This window comes from Primulina tabacum, chromosome 5 (genome assembly GCF_025594145.1).
Source record: "Primulina tabacum isolate GXHZ01 chromosome 5, ASM2559414v2, whole genome shotgun sequence".
Classification (NCBI taxonomy): Eukaryota; Viridiplantae; Streptophyta; class Magnoliopsida; order Lamiales; family Gesneriaceae; genus Primulina; species Primulina tabacum.
The window spans coordinates 43,116,337-43,135,141 of NC_134554.1; the positions used below are offsets into that span (position 1 = coordinate 43,116,337).

The 18,805-nt window shown below is 36.7% G+C and overlaps 1 protein-coding gene across 4 annotated transcripts; it reads left to right on the top strand.

Annotated features, from left to right (window-relative positions):
- The first annotated feature begins 3,486 nt into the window (after positions 1-3,486).
- Positions 3,487-17,694, top strand: LOC142547811 (importin subunit alpha-2-like). Of its 4 annotated transcripts, XM_075656283.1 has the most exons (12): positions 3,715-3,855; positions 4,509-4,862; positions 14,697-14,793; positions 14,867-14,958; positions 15,023-15,154; positions 15,252-15,437; positions 15,530-15,693; positions 15,779-15,857; positions 15,983-16,111; positions 16,510-16,637; positions 16,741-17,115; positions 17,282-17,694. In XM_075656283.1, the coding sequence occupies exons 3-11, from the start codon at positions 14,715-14,717 to the stop codon at positions 17,111-17,113; spliced, it is 1,362 nt and encodes a 453-aa protein (XP_075512398.1). In that variant the 5' UTR covers positions 3,715-3,855; positions 4,509-4,862; positions 14,697-14,714; the 3' UTR covers positions 17,114-17,115; positions 17,282-17,694. The 4 variants fall into 4 exon arrangements, with proteins under 4 accessions (XP_075512396.1, XP_075512397.1, XP_075512395.1 ...); XM_075656281.1 differs by lacking the exon at positions 4,509-4,862 and having other exon boundaries at positions 3,487-3,855; positions 17,259-17,694; XM_075656282.1 differs by lacking the exon at positions 4,509-4,862 and having other exon boundaries at positions 3,487-3,855; positions 17,274-17,694.
- The last annotated feature ends 1,111 nt before the right edge of the window (positions 17,695-18,805 follow it).

Consider the following 18,805-nt stretch of genomic DNA (forward strand, 5'->3'; position numbering starts at 1 on the left):
ACTAGTCGGACCACTAATATGACACCGGATCTCCCATAAAGAAATATTAGATTGAGGCTGATGATCATTTTGTAGAAGTCTTATCATATTGAGAAAGTTCAGAGTCATATGGTGGATTTTTGATGCTCGTCTGCTTGCTTCTGATCATGGTATATCCAATCTCCACCAATCCATCAATCAAAAAATATTTTCGATCTTTTGAGAGATATTCTCTTAAACATGATCGAGTTTCCATATTCCAAAATATCCTATAATGAAGCATTAGTCACTTTATCTGGTCAAATTACACAAAGTGAGCAGAGGACTAATGCTCACATTGATGGTATTCAAGCTACCATCGACACCCAAATCCAAGAAATACATGATTTTGTACAAATGGGTGATGCAAAAAGAAGAAAAATCGGCAAAGAATAAAGATAGAGGCCAAACGAAGGCTGGAAGATGCCAGAAAAAAAGTAACATATAGAGCAACAAAATAACACATGAAAAAGAACAAAGTTTCTCTGAGAAAAAAATGGATGCTCAGGTTGTGGTAGTTCTTGGTTCATAAGGGAGCACATGAATTAAATTAATGCTCTTAGGTGCATTAGTATTTATTTTTGTAATAATGAAATTCATTTCCTCAATAAAATTCATTTTTGGCACAATAATATTTCTAGAACTTAGGTTCTATCATCACCAAAAAGGGACAGTTTTACAATCCGTTAGTTTTGATGATAATAAATAATAATTCATTGTATTAGAACAAGCTGACACTATTCGTGTATTCAGATACTCGACCGTTCTGCCAAAGACAAAGAACAACACACTACTGTTTTTCAAAAGTTGGTTAAACGATCGCAAGAAATTTAGTATCTCTATCGATAAAGCTACTCAACCATTTACACTAGAATAATCTATCACTCCACCGGACCACTCAGAGATATACTAAATAACTCTCGACCGAACAGAGTTAAGGATATTTGTGAAAGTCAACATCACCAGTCGATAGCTTAAAATATAAATATTGCACATATCCTTCCAACTCTCATCTGACATAAGGTTTTATATCAGTTCGTTGTCTGACAACTTTTATAAAAGTGAAATTTTAAAAGCACAAAAGTAGGAAAAACATTAAAGAGCATTTAATGAAAGTTGTAGCATGTGACATTGATGTGTCCATATTGTCGGACTACAGCACAAAGAGTCTTTGAATGAGAAAAATGACTCCAGTACTATATATTGAGAATTCGAGCAAGCACAAGATAAAAAAAAGAAAAAAAAACATTTGAAGCAACAAATTAAAAAAGAAGGCTTGCATGCATACTCAAAAACTTTCTAAGCATACGTCTCATATATATCATATATTGCTCACCAGCTCTTTCTTCAAGATATTTTTAAATCTACAAGGATCACTCGTAGCTTGAAAATTACTACTCAACTGTTTTCTTCTAGAGACAGATTGAGGAGTTGCAAATATTTTGAATTTTAGGATTCATTCTTTGTTATATTTATGGTGTTTTGGTTGTTTGACAGAAAGTCTCAACCGCTGTAAAAGTTACTAAGAGTTTCAACTTAGGCAGCGGATAAGACCTAAGATTAAAGCGCGTTGTTACAAAGGATTTGTGAAACCAAAGTCTTATATTGAATTCTCTCATAAGTGGAAGAATGAGAAAAGTAGAGGAATTTATGTCTTCAAACTTCCATATATTCTGTGTCATTTACTCTATCACATTTACTTTATTTTTGTTGACTATCTACATTTAAGTATACAATAATTAAAAGAATCATCGAACCGTTCTTCCGTATTATTTTTTAGTCCCAACATTTTCTTAGAATTGAAAAAAACAGGTCTTGCATAGCTAACACTATCAAGACCGCTAAGAAAAATCTTAAAAAAATGTTTATCCACCTCCTCTAAATACATTAATGATCTTAACATAATTAATTATTAAAATTAATAAGTGTTAACATTTGAAAATTTATTAAAATTATTTATATAATATAATCAATATATTTAATTTTTATATTTCTATTAAAATTATTAAATGAAATATGTCTATAACATATGAGATAATTCTTAAATAAAAATAACAATATTCTGTTGTAAAATTGACTTTTTTAATCTTGGTTGAATCAAACTATTACTAATAACCACCTTTAAAAAGAGAAAATATGGATAGACGTTGAAACAACAATCATTGATGGAAATTAACCAACAAAAATTCTTCAATAATAACCACCTTTAAAAGGTTAAAATGTTGGTAGAAGTCTCTTCTTTGCTTTTGTTTGAGCTTATATTCCGTCTTCCGCAATTTATGTTGTTTGCATGTTGCTGTATATATATAATTGAGATTTAATCAGGACACACTTTAAGCAAGGAAGGAGCATGATGTGGCTTCTCTTGTTCTAGAAAAAATATGTTTATAGACTTTATTGAATAAATAAAAACGTACAAGTGACGTTTCGTAATTTTATAACCTTAAAGGGGTTTATTTGGGAATTACATTGTTACTCGATTATTAGCGCATCAATAGTTAGAGATGTTAATGGGGCAGGTATGACTAAACTCAAGGTCCGTCCCATAAAGAAAACTTTGACCCATTACCCGCCCCACCCGGTTAAATATTCTTCGGACCCGCCCCACCTCGAATACGAAACGAGGCTGGGTAGACCCGTGAGACCTGATTTTTTTTAAAATAAAAACAATAATATTTCTTTTCACATGACTGAGTTATTAAACAGACAAGCCTCTAAATATAACTCAATAAAAAAATTAATTCATGTCTTTGACCACACTTAATAATAACAAACAAAGTATTTTCATGACATAAAAAAGTACATAAAAAAAGAGTTACTAGCTCTACAAAAAAATCTCGACATCCTCAAAAATAAGTCATAACATAACTTAAACATATAAATATAAAATCAGCGAGTAGACAATATTTCAAACACATTCTTCGGGATCATCTTCCCCTTCATCAAGAATGGTAGGACAAATTGGTAAACTACTTGAAGAATTAACTACAAAATTAAAGATGGAAAGTACATTGAAAAAATAAAACTGTAAATAAATGTAATTTAAAGAGAGAAATTACTTTTAATAAAATTAAAATGAAAGGATAATAACAAAATAAAACTGTTATTTATTTACTTTTCACCTCACCCCACAACCATCTTCACGAGCACGTCAATGTCTCCAAAATCGTTGAATTAAGCCTACTAAGATAAGGACCAACTATTCTTCCACCATTGCTAAAAGCAGATTCAAATACAACAGTTGACATATGAATAGTTAAGACCGTTATGGTTGAGATAGGCTACTAAAACAATGAAAATTAATAAACTAAAACCCTAGAATACTTATATCCACATATATAGAGCGGATGTGGGACAAGTATTATAAGACCCATGACCCGTCTCATACCCAGACGGATCTGAAAAATTAGACCCGAGACTCGTCCCATCGTCCATTTGTTATGCTCAAACCCACCCATTATGACCCATTAACATCCCTAGCAACAGGTCCCCCAATAATCAAATGTTTTTCCATTTCTCGCTCAGCTACGCGTGTGAAGAATCTGGATCATCTTTATCCTTTGATGCGTTAAATTATCACTTCCTTTTTATACACGGTGTTGTCCTTTTTTGGTTATCGAAACGATGTCTTTGAGGCCCGGTGTGAAAGCGGAGGTGCGGCGGAACAGGTACAAGGTGGCCGTGGACGCGGAGGAGGGTCGGAGACGGAGGGAGGACAACATGGTGGAGATCCGAAAGTGCAAGCGCCAGGAGAGCTTGCTTAAGAAGCGCCGTGAACTTGTTCAACAACAGCAGCAATTCTCGGTGCCTCGTCAAGCTTCCCCTCTGGAGAAAAAGGTCTATTTTCTAATTATTATTATATTATGCGCGTCTATTTTTGTACCCTTGATTGTTGTGCATGTGAAGCTGTGGAGTAAAATATGCATTTTTACATTCATCTGCCGGGATAAAGATTGATTTTTGTGTCAATTAAATTGTTAGATACGATGGACACGAGACTGAAAAATAGAATGCCAAAATAGTTTTTAATTTAGATGCAATTTGAACTCTAGCTTTAGGTATTTATTTTAATCCGGCCTTATTTTTGGGTTAGGGCTCATGCAACCAGTGGGTTGTGATATTATCTTTTATTTTCTGATAATCTGGTCCATTGTTTGAATCACGCACGGGTTGCTTGCCTGTATCGGTTTAATACTTTGTTTGCAAGTGTGTGCTCAAGAGCGGTATATGTATCCTAAAAAGTTGCTTGCATCTCTTTGCTTGTAATTGAAGTTTTCGCTATTCTTGTGCAGTGATTTACAGAGAATAGTTAGTAATATGGTATGCTCTTACTTTGTAGGTAATGGATTTGATTATTAAGGATCTTTAAGAATTATGCTTTAGTGTAGGCTAATAATGATGTAAAAACTTTTTACATACATGGAGTGATAGAAAAAGCAGAAGCATATTAAATTTGTGTGTTAATTGCAAGGAGGGTACTGTATTTTTAGATTCTAAAGAGTCTTCAGACGAGGCACATACAACTGGACTTATTTTTGAGTATGTTGACAAGTGTGTTGAACAAGTAGGAGCTCAGAATGTTGTTCAAATTGTAACAGACAATGCTTCCAACAATATGGTTGCGGCTAAATTGATGAAAGAAAAGCGGCCTGTGATTTTTAGGATTTCATGTGCAACTCATACTGTTAATCTCATGCTTGAAAGTATTGGCAAGCTTCCAAGATTTAAAAAGATTATCGACCAAGCCAAGTCTTTTACAATTTCATTTATGCTCACCATAAGACTTCGTCATTGATGAGAAGTTTTACGAAGAAAAGAGACATAGTCTGGCTAGGAGTTTCCAGGTTTGCATCAAACTTCCTCACATTGAAAAGTTTGATTGAGAAAAAAATCTAGTTTAAGGGCCATGTTTACAAGTGATATGTGGGAGAACTGTAAATGGTCAAAGACAAACAAAGGGAAATTGGCTTACTCTACTATGATGAGCATGAGTTTTTGGTATGGTGTGACACTTTGTTTGAAAATATTTGCTCATTTGGTAAGAGTTCTCCGATTGGTTGACGGAGATAGAAAGCCATCCATGGGGTTTCTATATGGGGAGCTTCTTCGAGCTAAAGAAGATATCAAGGTGGTCCTGAACTATGTCGAATCAAATTATCAACCTATCATAGTGATTATTGAGTCAAAAATGGAGGATAGACTTGATACATCATTGCATACCACAGCCTATTTGTTGAACCCCTACTTCTACTACAAATATTGTTCTATTGCTCTTTATGGAGAGGTCGCAGTAGGGATTTTTGATTTCATGGAAGTTTCGTATGCCGATGAGTTTGAACTGCAAGATACAATTATTAACAAGGAATTTACAAAATATAAAGATAAGATTGGGTTATTTAGGAAAGCATTGGCTGCAAAAGCATGTGAAAAAAATGATGATACATTTGATCCATGTACATGGTGGAGTACCTACGGTGCTCACACACCCAACTTGCTAAGAGTGACATTGAGGATTCTTTCATCAACTACAAGTTCATCTGGGTGTGAAAGAAATTGGAGTGCATTTGAATGAGTAAGTTTAAACTTTAATTAAAATAATTTATTAATAATTTTTAAAGTGTATGTTCATATTCATAACTATACTAATTACCTTCTCGATTTTTTTTAGATTCATACAAATAAAATAAATAGGTTGGATGTCAATAGGTGGAACAATCTAGTATTTGTCCAATTTAATGCTAGATTGTTTAACAAGCAAGAAAGGAACGTCGACGTCCTTCTTGAAAAGATGCTTCAAATGCACAAGGTTGGATTGTGGATGGTGGGGAAGAAAATTAAATTGAACCAGGTTCGGGGCTCACTTGGCAATTAGTTGATGAAGCAACTGGGGCAGATGAAAATCTACAACCCCGAAGAAGCTCTAGAAGTTCTAGTATGTGATTTATTATGTTTTGATTCCGTAGAATCCGATTAACAGTGCCTAGTCCCTGCCTCGGTCTAGCGAATTTTAGAACCTTGGTAAAAAGTTAATACTTGTGATTTTCCTGTTTGTAATGATTGGGCTTTGTTATGTTTGTCTGTTGTGCTGTGTGACCTAGAAGCAAGCGAGAGTCTTTGGGTAGTCGTTGCATGTCCTTCCCATGCTTCATGATAATGGTGGTGCCCCAAAAAGTAGGGGCAGGCCACTCGTTCTGGGTTTCCAGTGCAGCTATGGGGGGCTGAATCCCGATCCTGATGCCAGAAATCTCATATTTTTGTTTATTTTTTTCGATGGTGATTGATTATGAAGGTCGATGACAGGCAGAGAGAAAGATTTTTATTGAAACTTAAATAGCCAAAATACAAACAACCAACCCCTATTATATATAGGGCCTAAACTATGCTATATCTCGATAATCTAGGACTAAGATTAGATCACAAAGGAAATTTAAATATAAACTTATCCTAACAATATCTTCAACACTAGCTTGTCTACAAACTTCTCGAATATTGGTTTGAATAGTCGCTTCGTTAGGATATCCACTGTATTCTCTGTTGTTGTTAGATTAACCATGCAGATTGTTCCTTCATCTTAATCTTCTCCTTTATAGAGGGCCGGTCCACTTTTACATTTTTGGTTCTATCATGGTGAACTTGATTGTGAGAAATATTGATTGCAGCTATGTTGTCACAAAACATCTTTACAGGCAACCCAATAGGCACCTCAAGCTCTTCAAGTACCTTTTTCAGCCACAATACTTCATAGACCGTGCGCAACTGACCTTAGCTCGGCTTCAAAACTATTTCTGGCAACCACCGTCTGGTTTTTACTTCTCCAAGTCACTAGGTTTCCCCAGACAAAAGAACAATACCCTAAGGTGGATTGTCTATCATAAATAGATCCAGCCCAATCAACATCTGAAAATATTACAATGGCTTTTTCTTCAATTTTTCGAAAAAATAATCCTTTTCCAGGAGTCCTTTTTTAGGTACCTTAAAGTCCAATAGACAACATCCATGTACCTTTTTAGGGTAGCATGCATGAACTGGCTCACACAACTGACCGAGAAAGCTATATCAGGTCGTCGTATGTGAGAGATATATCAATTTTCCCACCAAATGTTGGTATCTTCCTTTATCTACTGGACTTCCATCTATAGTTCTCCTAGTTTTACATTTGGATCCATTGATGTATCAATTGGTTTACACCCAAGCATCATAGTTTCTTTCAGCAGGTCTTATCATATATTTTCTCTAAGATACTGAAATTCTAGTTCTATTTCTCGCCACATCCATCCCCAGGAAGTACCTTAGATTTCCTAAGTCTGATTGCTCACTGAAATGTCATCTTTGAGGTAATAAAGTCCAGAAATGGACTTAGCATTGTCAATTTCCTTCTCGAGCCCGGTCCTGAAAAATACCTATAGACAATGTAAAGTTAACGAGGAATCCAAATCTTTAGTGATCTTACGAATATAGTAAATTGCATGCTAGTTTAAGCACATGAAGTACATCCTTGAGAGCAAGTAAAGGATTTATTCGAATGGTGTCTATGCCTACGACGATACTAAATGACCCCAATTGCAATTTTTATTTTATGATTTTCGGGACAGGGATTATATGATATAAACAATTTTTCATTACTCGTCGTATGATGAAGCCCCAAAATCAATAATCGAAGCCTCACCTTTGGTAGTAAGTTCACTTATTGCTGCAAATGTGATACCTTTGTTTTCCATGTTCAAGCTGCACGATGATGTACCAGAGAGGAGTTGGCACAACTTCTCGATTTGTTCCTTGGTCAGAATTGCAGTTGAGGCTTTACTCTCTGCATCAAAATTACATGTGGCAGGTGGATTCTTCCATTTTTTTTTTGCTTTAAATCTGTTTGGTACCGAATTCGCTGGTTTACATGTATCTTCCAGCAAGTGGCCTCAGTATGGCACACCAAGGTTTCCCATCTTTTGTCTGAGAGTCATCACGGACGTCCTATTCTCGGGCTGCAATGGCCGAGTTTTCAGTAATAGTTGGAGAATCAAGGAGCATCACCCTCTTTCGGGTTTCTTCTCTCCGAACTTCATCAAATACTTCATTAATTGTTGGTAAGGGTTTCGGTCCAAGTATTCTACCCCTTACTTTGTTGAGTTCACGATTCAAGTCAGCCAAAATCGTATACTTGTTATCGGGCCACCATCTTTCTGTACCAAATTGCATTCTTAGGGTCTTTCCATTCCACTCGATTAAATAGATCAACTTCCTGCCAAAGTTTTTTTAGTGTGTTGAAAAACTGAGTGAGTTGTTTCACCTTGTTTGGAATCCTTTATCCTGTGCGCAATTCAAATACTTGGAAGAATCTTCACGATCAGAGTATGCCACGGCCACGACGTTCCAAATTTCCTTCGTGGTGGAGTAAAATAGGTAAGAATCTTCAATAATTTTCTCCACGGAGTGAATAATCCATGCCATAACCATGGAGTTTTGAATATCCCAATTTTGGTAATTGGAATCCCCGATGTTCGGCTTCGGAACTGTTGGTAATTGGAATCCCCGATGTTCGGCTTCGGAACTGTGCCATCAAGAAATCTGAACTTCCCTTTCCCTCGGATAACTATTTGTACGGAGCGAGACCATTGAAGGAAGTTTCTGCCATTAAGTTTGTGACTCATAATCTGCAGGGTTGCGGAGTCACTGGCCGGGGAAGCCGGAATTGTAGAGATGGCAGAATCTGTTTATTTGGATTCTTCAGAATACGCTTCTCTAGAATATGCCATCTTTACCATTGTAATATGGAAGTATCATGTTATTGAACGATCTTGGTCTCTGATGCCATGAAAGTCGATGATAGGCAGAGAGAAAAGAATTTTATTGGAACTTGAATAATCAAAATTCAGCCAACCAACTCCTAATATATATAGGGCTTACAATTTGCTATATCTCGAGAGTCTAGGATATAATCTAGGTCTAAGATTAGATTACAAAGGAAGTTTAAATATAAAATTAAAATATAAACTTATCGTAACAATATCTTCTATAGATTATAGATTTATCGTCTATAGAACAATATGACAGACAATATAAGGATAAGTAATTCTCTTTTTTCTTATTCTCTAAATACATGGATTAATATACTTTATATAGATCAACAAAGAGAAATCAAATCCCATTAAATCTGGGAAATATCCTATCGTACAAATAATATAGGATCCTAGTTCAAAATAGAGCCTATCAAATCTCTATCAAATCCTAACTATTTCAACACTCTCCCTCAAGTTGGTGCGAAGATATTAATCATCCCCAACTTGCTCACTTGTTCTCCAAAGGTTTGTTTTGATAGGCCCTTAGTTAGGATATCTGCAACTTGTAATAGTCTTGGAACAAATCGAATACATATAACTCCTTCTTCAAGTTTCTCTTTTGTAAAATGCTTGTCAATTTCGATATACTTTGTTCTCTCATGAAAACTGGATTGTGAACTATGCGAATGGCTGCTTTGTTATCACAGTACAACTTTATGGGAAGCTTCGGAACCGTTTTTGGATCCTCCATTACTCGTTTAAGCCACAATACTTCACACATTCCATGTGCCATAAATCTGAATTCTGCCTCTGCGCTGCTTCTTGCAACTACTCCTTGTTTTTTGCTTCTCCATGTTACCAAGTTGCCCTACCAAATGTGTAATAACCAGAGGTTGATCTTCGATCAGTGACTGATCCTGCCCAATCAAAATTTGTATATACTTCAACTTCTCGATTCTCAGTTCTCTCAAAGAGTAATCCTTTCCCTGGAGTTCTGTTTAGATATTGTAGAATTCGATATACAGCTTCAAGGTGTTTTTCACACGGCGACTGCATAAATTGGCTCACCATACTTATTGCAAAGGCAATGTCTGGGTGTGTGTGGGATAGATAAATCAATCTCCCGACTAGCCTTGGCTTCTCGCAAACTTTGTGAATCTTTTGAACCATGTTCTGGGAGACTGTTTCAGTCTATATAGTGATTTCTTTAGCTTGCACACTTTTGGTCTAAACTGATCAGTAAATCTAGGTGGTGGTTTCATGTACACTTCCTCTTCTAGATCACCATTTAGAAAGGCATTGTTCACGTCTAGCTGATTTATTGGCCAATCAAGATTAGCATCAGCAGAGAGAATGACTCGAACTGTACTGAGTTTCGCCACTGGAGAGAGAGTTTCTGTGTAGTCAACCCCATATGTTTGGGTGAAGTCTTTGGCAACCAACCGTGGTTTATACCGTTCCAGAGATCCATCAGAGTTGTATTTTGGGGAAAATGCCCACTTACACTCTATAAAAGATTTCCCACTTGGTAGGTCAGCCTTCTTCCAGGTAGAGTTTTTTTCCAGAGCTCTCATCTCCTCATAATTCGTCTCTCTCAATTCAGGGATTTCTAAAACTTCCTGTATATTCTTAGGAATAATGATGGCATCTAGCTGAGAGACAAATAGACACGGTGACAGTTTTTTATAAGATACAAAGTTTGAAATTGGGTGTTTTGTGCATGATCGGGTACCTTTTCTCAGGGCAACAAGAAGATCAATGTTGTTTTTAGGAGTAGTCAAGGCATCATTCTGAGTTTCAAGATCCAGTCTACGAGTTGACTCATCGCATTGTTGAATGATAGGGTCTACTCCTTTCTTTGCATCTTTCTTCTTTTTATAAACCAATCCTTTAAACTGTTTCTCACCTGTCTCCGCTGTTATGTCGGATTGATTAAAATTTGAAATTTCATAGTTTCCTAGTTCTGTATAAAAGTCAGGCTCGGTTGAGTGATCATCATCTACACTATCTTTTGACTCCTCCTGAAGATGTGGCGCATAGAAGAACTTGCCTTCAACGAATGTTACATCCATGGAGATAAAAAAAAATTTGGTAACAGGGTCAAAGCACTTGTACCCTCGTTGGTTTGCAGGATACTCAACAAAGATACATTTTCGTGCCTTTCGATCCAGTTTTGAGATACAAGGATCAAAATTATGAACAAATGCTAGACTGCCAAATATTCTTAGAGGGATTTTAGTGAGAAGGCGTGTATTGTGAAAACTTTTTTGGAAAATATTTACAGGGGATTGAAAATTCAAAATCGTAGATGGTAGTCTATTTATCAAATATACGGCTGTTAAAAGTGCTTCTCCCCACAAATACTTAGGCACTTTGGTTTCAAAACTAATTGCTCGAGCAACTTCAAGGAGATCTCTGTTTTTTCCTTTAGCCACACCATTTTGTTGAGGTGTATGGGAACATGAGCTTTGGTGAATGATCCCTTGTTCTTGTAAAAAGTTGCCAAGTATATTGTTAAAGTATTCCCGCCCATGATCACTCAGAAAAATTTTGATCCTAGTGTGGAATGAGTCTGAATCATTTGGAAAATTTTTTGAAATGTGATCCCTACGTCAGACTTATCTTTCAAAACGAAAACCCAAGTCAGACGTGAATGATCATCAATAAAGGACACAAACCATCGTTTATCACTAAGCGTTTTTACTTTGCATGGGCCCCGAACATCACTGTGAATCATTGTAAATGACGTGGACTTTTTATAAGGATGAGATGAAAAAGAAGCTTGATGATGTTTGGCCAACTCATAGTATTCATGTAGCGCCCAACCACTACTAAACAGACTAATAAGCATGCAAAATTTAAACTTAATAATAATAATTAAACAGCAGAAACCAAATAACTTAATCATTTTACAACCCAAACAAAAAAGAACAATAACCGCAGTCTCAAACGTTAATACAACAATATCAAAAACATAATGTGCTCAAGGAAACAATGAACCAAATAAAACCTCATCTGGAACACCACCAAAAACCCAAATGCTCTAGCCACTGCCCTGGCCGTTTGAACCGTCCAACCTAAGACCTGCCCCGTGGAATGGGGTGCCCAAGATGAAACAAGGACGTGAGCGACAATCGCCCAAAACGAGAACGTACGAGTATACAAACTGATATGATGCATGCGAAATGCAATATGCTCGGATATCAAGGATCAAGTCAAAAATTTCATGCTCAGTCTAGACATGTTTTGGCTCCTACACTCATCATCAAGACGTGGACCTACATTGGCCAGGTCATCAGAACCCGCGAGTCCCGTCGGACATTATAGCTCTCGATTCCCCACGTCCATAATACAGAATAAGGCTGAGCGTCCCCAACAAACGAGGTATATCTCAAAAAATATCAGGCTCAACATGATATGTCATGCATAATATGCCAAAGCAGTAAAACATGTATCATGCAACAGATAAATATGCAGCATATAAGTGTGTATACTAGGCTTGGATATCTCAGTCAGTACATCACGTACCTTACTGAAACAATCTGACAGAAAGCTTACTCGTCTGAACCTTGACAATATCAATATAACGAAATCACTATCAAACCAGATCCTGAATTACCAAACATGCTTCAAAGTTCTTTCTAATAATCCTTAAATCACTATTTAAGGCTTTAGAATTATACATGCGTCCGTCGTCAGTCCGCTGATGACGTCTCGATCTGCCTCCCGGTTCATTGACCCCTCGAGTCGACACTAGCTTCGAAACTTCCCTACACCAAACTGCCCTATATGACCAGAACTCTCTCTAAAGGAAGCGAAGTAGGAAACTAAATAAACCAGCTTCCATTATAGGCTGCATCGAGACTAGCTCATAAAATCCGAATCAATCTTATCTGCACGCGTCAAAATCTCATTCGTCTAGTTGGATTTCTCGGGATAATGTAATCTGAAGTATATTGGGTTGTCCATTTTAAATTCAGTAAATCCCAACAGGTTGATCCTGAATTATCAATTCCTTAATAATGTTTAATTAACAACCCTTTAATCATTTCTTAATTAGCAATTCATTTAAAATAAAGATTTTGGTCATTACAATTCACTATTCAAAGTAGAAATATTTTTTTTGATAAACAACTTTGGAAAAATTTTCTTTAAATAAATAAAGTTCGGATGACCTAACCGACTATGCCAGAAGAAAATATCGACACTTGAGTGGGAACAGAAGTGAGAAACTCGTTTGGATCACGTTTGCCAAGGAAATAGTTGGTGGTAAGAAAGTAGAAACCACCATCCTGTTTAGCAATGACAACTATCTTCCTCGAGGCTAGGTCTTGAAATTCACAATGAGATGACAAAAATATGACTCGACACGTATGATTAATGGTGAGTTTGCTGATTGACAAATGATTGTATGATAGAGGGGGGGACGTGTAACACATTTGTAAGAATCAAAGACGAGGAAATAACAAAGATTCTTTTCCCTGCAACAGATGCAACAGAGCCATCAGCAAGTTTAACCTTTTGGTTTCCTGCACATGGAATATATGGGGAGAACACTTGCGATGAACCTATCATATGATCTGTTGCTCTAGAATTCAGAATCCAGACACTGTTAGTGGTCGAATTAGCAATATTTGCACAAGGATAAATACCTGTCTGGGCTAAGGAACATGAGATTTGGATTTATCACGTCTATAATCAAATAATTGGAATAGTTGCTCCAACTGATCCTTGCTGAAGGGAAGAGAATCTGAGGAGGTAGAGGGCAGTCCAAAAGCTTCACCACCTGCTTGAAGAGCTCGAATATCAGTATTCAATCTGTTGGTGCCAAATTTTTTCTTAAGATGGGCTGATTTCCCATGTATTTTCCAGCATGTTTCTATAGTGTGCCATGGCTTTTTGCACTTATCGCAAAATGGACTCCCATCAGACCCTGTCTCTCGACTTACAAGGGCTGAATTTTCAGACTCCATGGTGTTTTCAGAATGTTTCAGCATCACTTGACGTCAAGTTTCTTCACGTCGGACCTCGGAAAACACCTCCCGAAGGTTGGGCAGAGGTTTTCGCCCAAGTACACCTTCTCTAACCTCATCCAGATCCTTGTTTAATCCTGCAAAGAGGACAAACATCCTATATCTGTCTAGTTTTGCCTTGTATCTAGTACAATCCTTGCTACTCTACCACTCATATGCATCGAGGAGGTCCAATTCCTGCCATAGAACTGTCAACTTGTTATAGTAAGTTTTGACGTCTTTTTTACCTTGTTGCGTCTGTCATACCCGAGTATTTAACTCGTACAGTTGAGAGTAGTTTTCAGAATCGGAGTAGGTTTCTCGGACCGTCTCCCAAACCTCCCGGGCCGTGGGTAAAAACATGAATGGTTTACCGATTGCTGGCTCCATCGAGTTTATCAACCATGCCGTGACCAATGAATTCTTGGAACGCCACTGCTTGTATCTCGGGTCAATCGAAGCCGGAGCTTTCACTTCGCCGTTCACGAATCCTAGCTTTCCTTTTCTATCAATCACAAGTCGGACTGATTGTGCCCACTCCAGTTTTCCCATTCAATTTGTGGATCGTTATTTGAAGTGAATTTAGGGGTTTGACATGTGATTGAGTTCCACCATCATTGCTTGAACCGGCGCCTTCACTACTAGAAGTAGCGCCGACCATATAATTCTCTTATTTCTTATTCTCTAAAGACATGGATTAGTACACTTTATATAGATCAACAAAGAAATATTGAATTCCACTAAATTTGGAAAATATCCTATCATACCAATAATATAGGATCCTAGTTCAAAATAGAGCAGATCAAATCTCTATCAAATCCTAACTATTTCGACATCTTCAAACTATGATTTTGGTTTTTATGGTCAATAATACCTTTTCATTCACATGCAGTTGGAGAGTCTTCCTTCTATGGTTGCTGGGGTTTGGTCAAACGATAACAATCTGCAGCTGGAAGCAATTATACAATTCCGTAAATTACTTTCCATTGGTAAGACTTGTAGTCTCACTAATCATGTTCATGACTTTATGGACCACTGATCGTCTTGGAACCAAATTACCAGAGAGGAGTCCTCCTATTGAAGAAGTGATTCAAGCTGGTGTTGTTCCTCGCTTTGTTGAGTTCCTTACGAGGGAGGATTTCCCACAGCTCCAGGTTTAAAGTTGTGACCTGATATATGATTCACCCTTCTTTTCTATAAAATTTGATTTTGCTACAGTTTGAGGCTGCTTGGGCTCTCACTAACATTGCCTCTGGAACATCTGAGAACACCAAGGTGGTTATCGATCATGGGGCAGTCCCAATTTTTGGTAAGCTTCTAGGTTCCCCTAGCGATGATGTGCGTGAGCAGGTATTATTTTCAGTTTAATTTAAAAAATTAGGATTGTTCTTGTTTCCTTGTGAATTATCTATTTTCTTAAACATATTGTTTTTGCCTTTAAATATAGGCTGTCTGGGCATTGGGTAATATTGCTGGCGATTCTCCTAAGTATCGTGACCTTGTTCTTGGTCATGGTGCATTGGTTTCTTTGCTTTCTCAGTTGAATGAACTTGCCAAGCTTTCAATGCTTAGGAATGCCACATGGACACTGTCAAACTTCTGCAGAGGCAAGCCACAACCACCATTTGAGCAGGTTTCTGTTTGCTTGGTTTGTCTGGATGAGGTTTACTTCTTCTTTTGTTATCATATACTATACGGTGCACTATTATGAATTTTTTTTATCAGGTAAGACCAGCGCTTCCAGCACTCCAGCGCCTTGTTTATTCAAATGATGAAGAGGTTCTGACCGATGCATGTTGGGCCCTCTCCTACCTCTCTGATGGTACAAACGACAAAATTCAAGCTGTGATCGAGGCAGGTGTCTGTCAACGGCTTGTTGAGCTCCTCCTGTGAGTGGAATTATGAATAACATTTGTGAATTGCTTTACTAATTGAAGCAATAGAAATTTGAATAATAAACATGTTGTGTTTCAGTCATCCTTCTCCATCAGTGCTTATTCCTGCACTTCGTACTGTTGGGAATATTGTGACTGGGGACGATGTTCAAACACAGGTGTTAAATTTTTATCCTGCATTTGGTTGTTCGTGATAACTTAGCTGCTAGCATTTCTACATAATTGGAGAAAATCAGGCCTTAGATGGGCATTATATACCTTTAACTGTTATTTTTATCACCAGTATATTGCTGATCATGGTGTGCTTCCCTGTCTGTTGAGCCTGTTGACTCACCACCATAAAAAGAGCATAAAAAAAGAAGCATGCTGGACACTTTCTAATATTACTGCTGGAAACAGAGAACAAATTCAGGCAAGTGTTTTAATTGAAAGTTGCCAGCATAAAGCGTAAGTCTTAATATGCGTTTGACTTTGATGCTTTGGAATTAAACATTGTATTTTCGATTTAAACCCATGTTGTTTCTAAAGAAGTGTATCAGTGGTTGTATTTTTCTCTCTTCCAGATAATCAATATATATGAAAATTGTCTTTTTCATGAATTGATTCACCAATAATACAAAAGATTTGTTTGTTTTTATCAAGCTTTTCATCATGATCTTTATTGTCAATTGGATGTTCATATGTTGTTTGCTTTGTAAGTCAGTTGGTTTGACTAACCGTTTCTTTTCTTGATATGGAGGAGTGTAAATTGCCATTCCCGTGTTATCTTTCTATCGGTCATTCGTACTGAAACATGCTTTGGTATTGCAGGCTGTAATTGATGCTGGATTAATACCCCCCCTGGTCAATCTTCTTCAGAATGCTGAATTTGAGATAAAGAAAGAGGCTGCATGGGCTATTTCAAATGCTACCTCTGGGGGAACCAATGATCAAATCAAGTATTCTATATCTCTATTCTATAGTGCTGTCTAGTGTTTGTGAACTGGTGAAAACTTTACGTAAGATTGTCACACTGAGATATATACTAGTATATTTTTACAGGTACTTGGTGAATCAGAGTTGTATTAAGCCTCTGTGTGATCTTCTTGTTTCTCCTGATCCAAGAATTGTCACTGTATGCTTAGAAGGATTAGAAAACATATTGAAAGTCGGGGAAGTTGAAAAAGGTGACACTGGAGATGTCAACTATTTTGCACTGCTCATAGATGACTCTGAGGGCTTGGAGAAGATTGAAAATTTGCAATCTCATGATAACAATGAAATATATGATAAGGCTGTGAGAATGCTTGAGACATATTGGCTTGAGGAGGACAATGAAACGTTGCCTGCTGGTGACGAGTCACGGGCTAATTTTAACTTTGGAGGGGGGAATGGTATTCAACTTCCACCTGGCGGACGATTCGATTTTAGCTGAAGGTATGCCCTGGTCTTTGGAATCTTTACTGCCAAATTATCGATCACTTGTGGTTGTGGATTCTCAAGAATCCTTCCTATCTTTCAAAGGATGAATGCTTGTTTTAACTTTCTGCGAACTGATATTGCACACAAATATGTCTCAGTTTTGGTGGATTAAGTTTTTCAGGTCGAGGCAAGCCACATCATCCCAGTGAGTTTGATGAGTCGGTCCCGTGTCAGTTGTAAGCAAGAGGTGCCTCATTCAAGAGTCGGTGCTGTAGGAGGGCCGGTCGGATGTTGAACAGCTTAATACTCGTCAAACCAAATGCATGTTACAATCCGTTAAGAGAGCTGATTAGAATGAGGATGCAAATTATATATATATATATATTAAAAAATCTTAGAGGAGCCGTCTGTTATGGTTAAGCCAGGTTGAATATCAGAAAATCACATCCCGAGCAATTACGAAGCTCGGGATGGCTATTGTTCGGGATGATCTAGGTATGTTAGGATCAGTTAACTCAGGTAAAATGTTTAGAAATGGTTGAATAAATTCTTTGGATTTTTGAGTTCTTTGTTGAATGTGAGTCAGTTCCTAAATCTTATATTGCAATATTGATCAGTTAACTGAAATAGTGTAGAAAGAAACTGAAGGATAGATTTGAATATTTTGGCTAGGGTACTGTGAAAACTGAATGAAAACAAGAATTTTTATGGATATTCAGATATTTCAAATGCTATTACGTTATATCTTCTATCCCGAGGATAAATATTCACTAAAATATTTTGATTAATTACAACAAAATGTAATGATATACTTCATTTTGGGTTTAAACACTGTCAAATTGAAACTTACAAAATTTATTAGTTGATAACTGAATAGCTCAAATAGGTAGCCTGATTGCTACAAATAATTCAGTGAAGTATGAGCTTGAGATTGCGATTTGCAAAGTGAATGTAAGTTTGAAAATGAATCGCAACTGACTTGAAAAATAGATTGTTCTTTGAGTAGTTGTGTAATTGATGTTTGCATGAAAATTGTTTATTGTTTTGTTCTTTTTCACAACTAAACTATTCATTTATATATAATTTTCAATTCCGACGATAACATTTATGCATTAATTAATGGTGTCCGTTGAGTCGTCTTTTTGTCAATGTAGACATCCTTCTGACAGTAGTACGATGCATGAGACTGTTATGTGTCAAGTTTTGCTCAGATACGGTATGTCAGTTTGTTTGCTGAAATTGCAAACTGCAACTTGTGACATGATCAACTGACCAGGAATCAAACTGGTCGACTGATCAGTTGAGCTGATCTATACTTGTTAATCAATTCTTACTGATGTCCTTTAATTTTTTATGTTCTATAACTTCAGTTCCAGTTTTCAGTTATGTTATATCATATCACATTCAGTTCTGCTCTTCAGTTTTGGTATCAGTTGATTTGTCAATCTTCGATTCATCAGTTTTGAGAATTATTTATATTTTGAGAACTTTAGTTTAACTACTTCAGTTATACTTAGTCTATTGATTGGTTTGTCAAGCTTCCAAACATGATATTATCAAACAATTTCTCCCTTTTTGCTATTTGACAAAACTTAGAATTCTGATCTCTATATCTAAATTATCTGAAACTGATTATCTAAAATTGATGTGTAGATAAAATAAGTCTTTTGAAATGTACATATTCGTATATAAATAAGAGAATTTT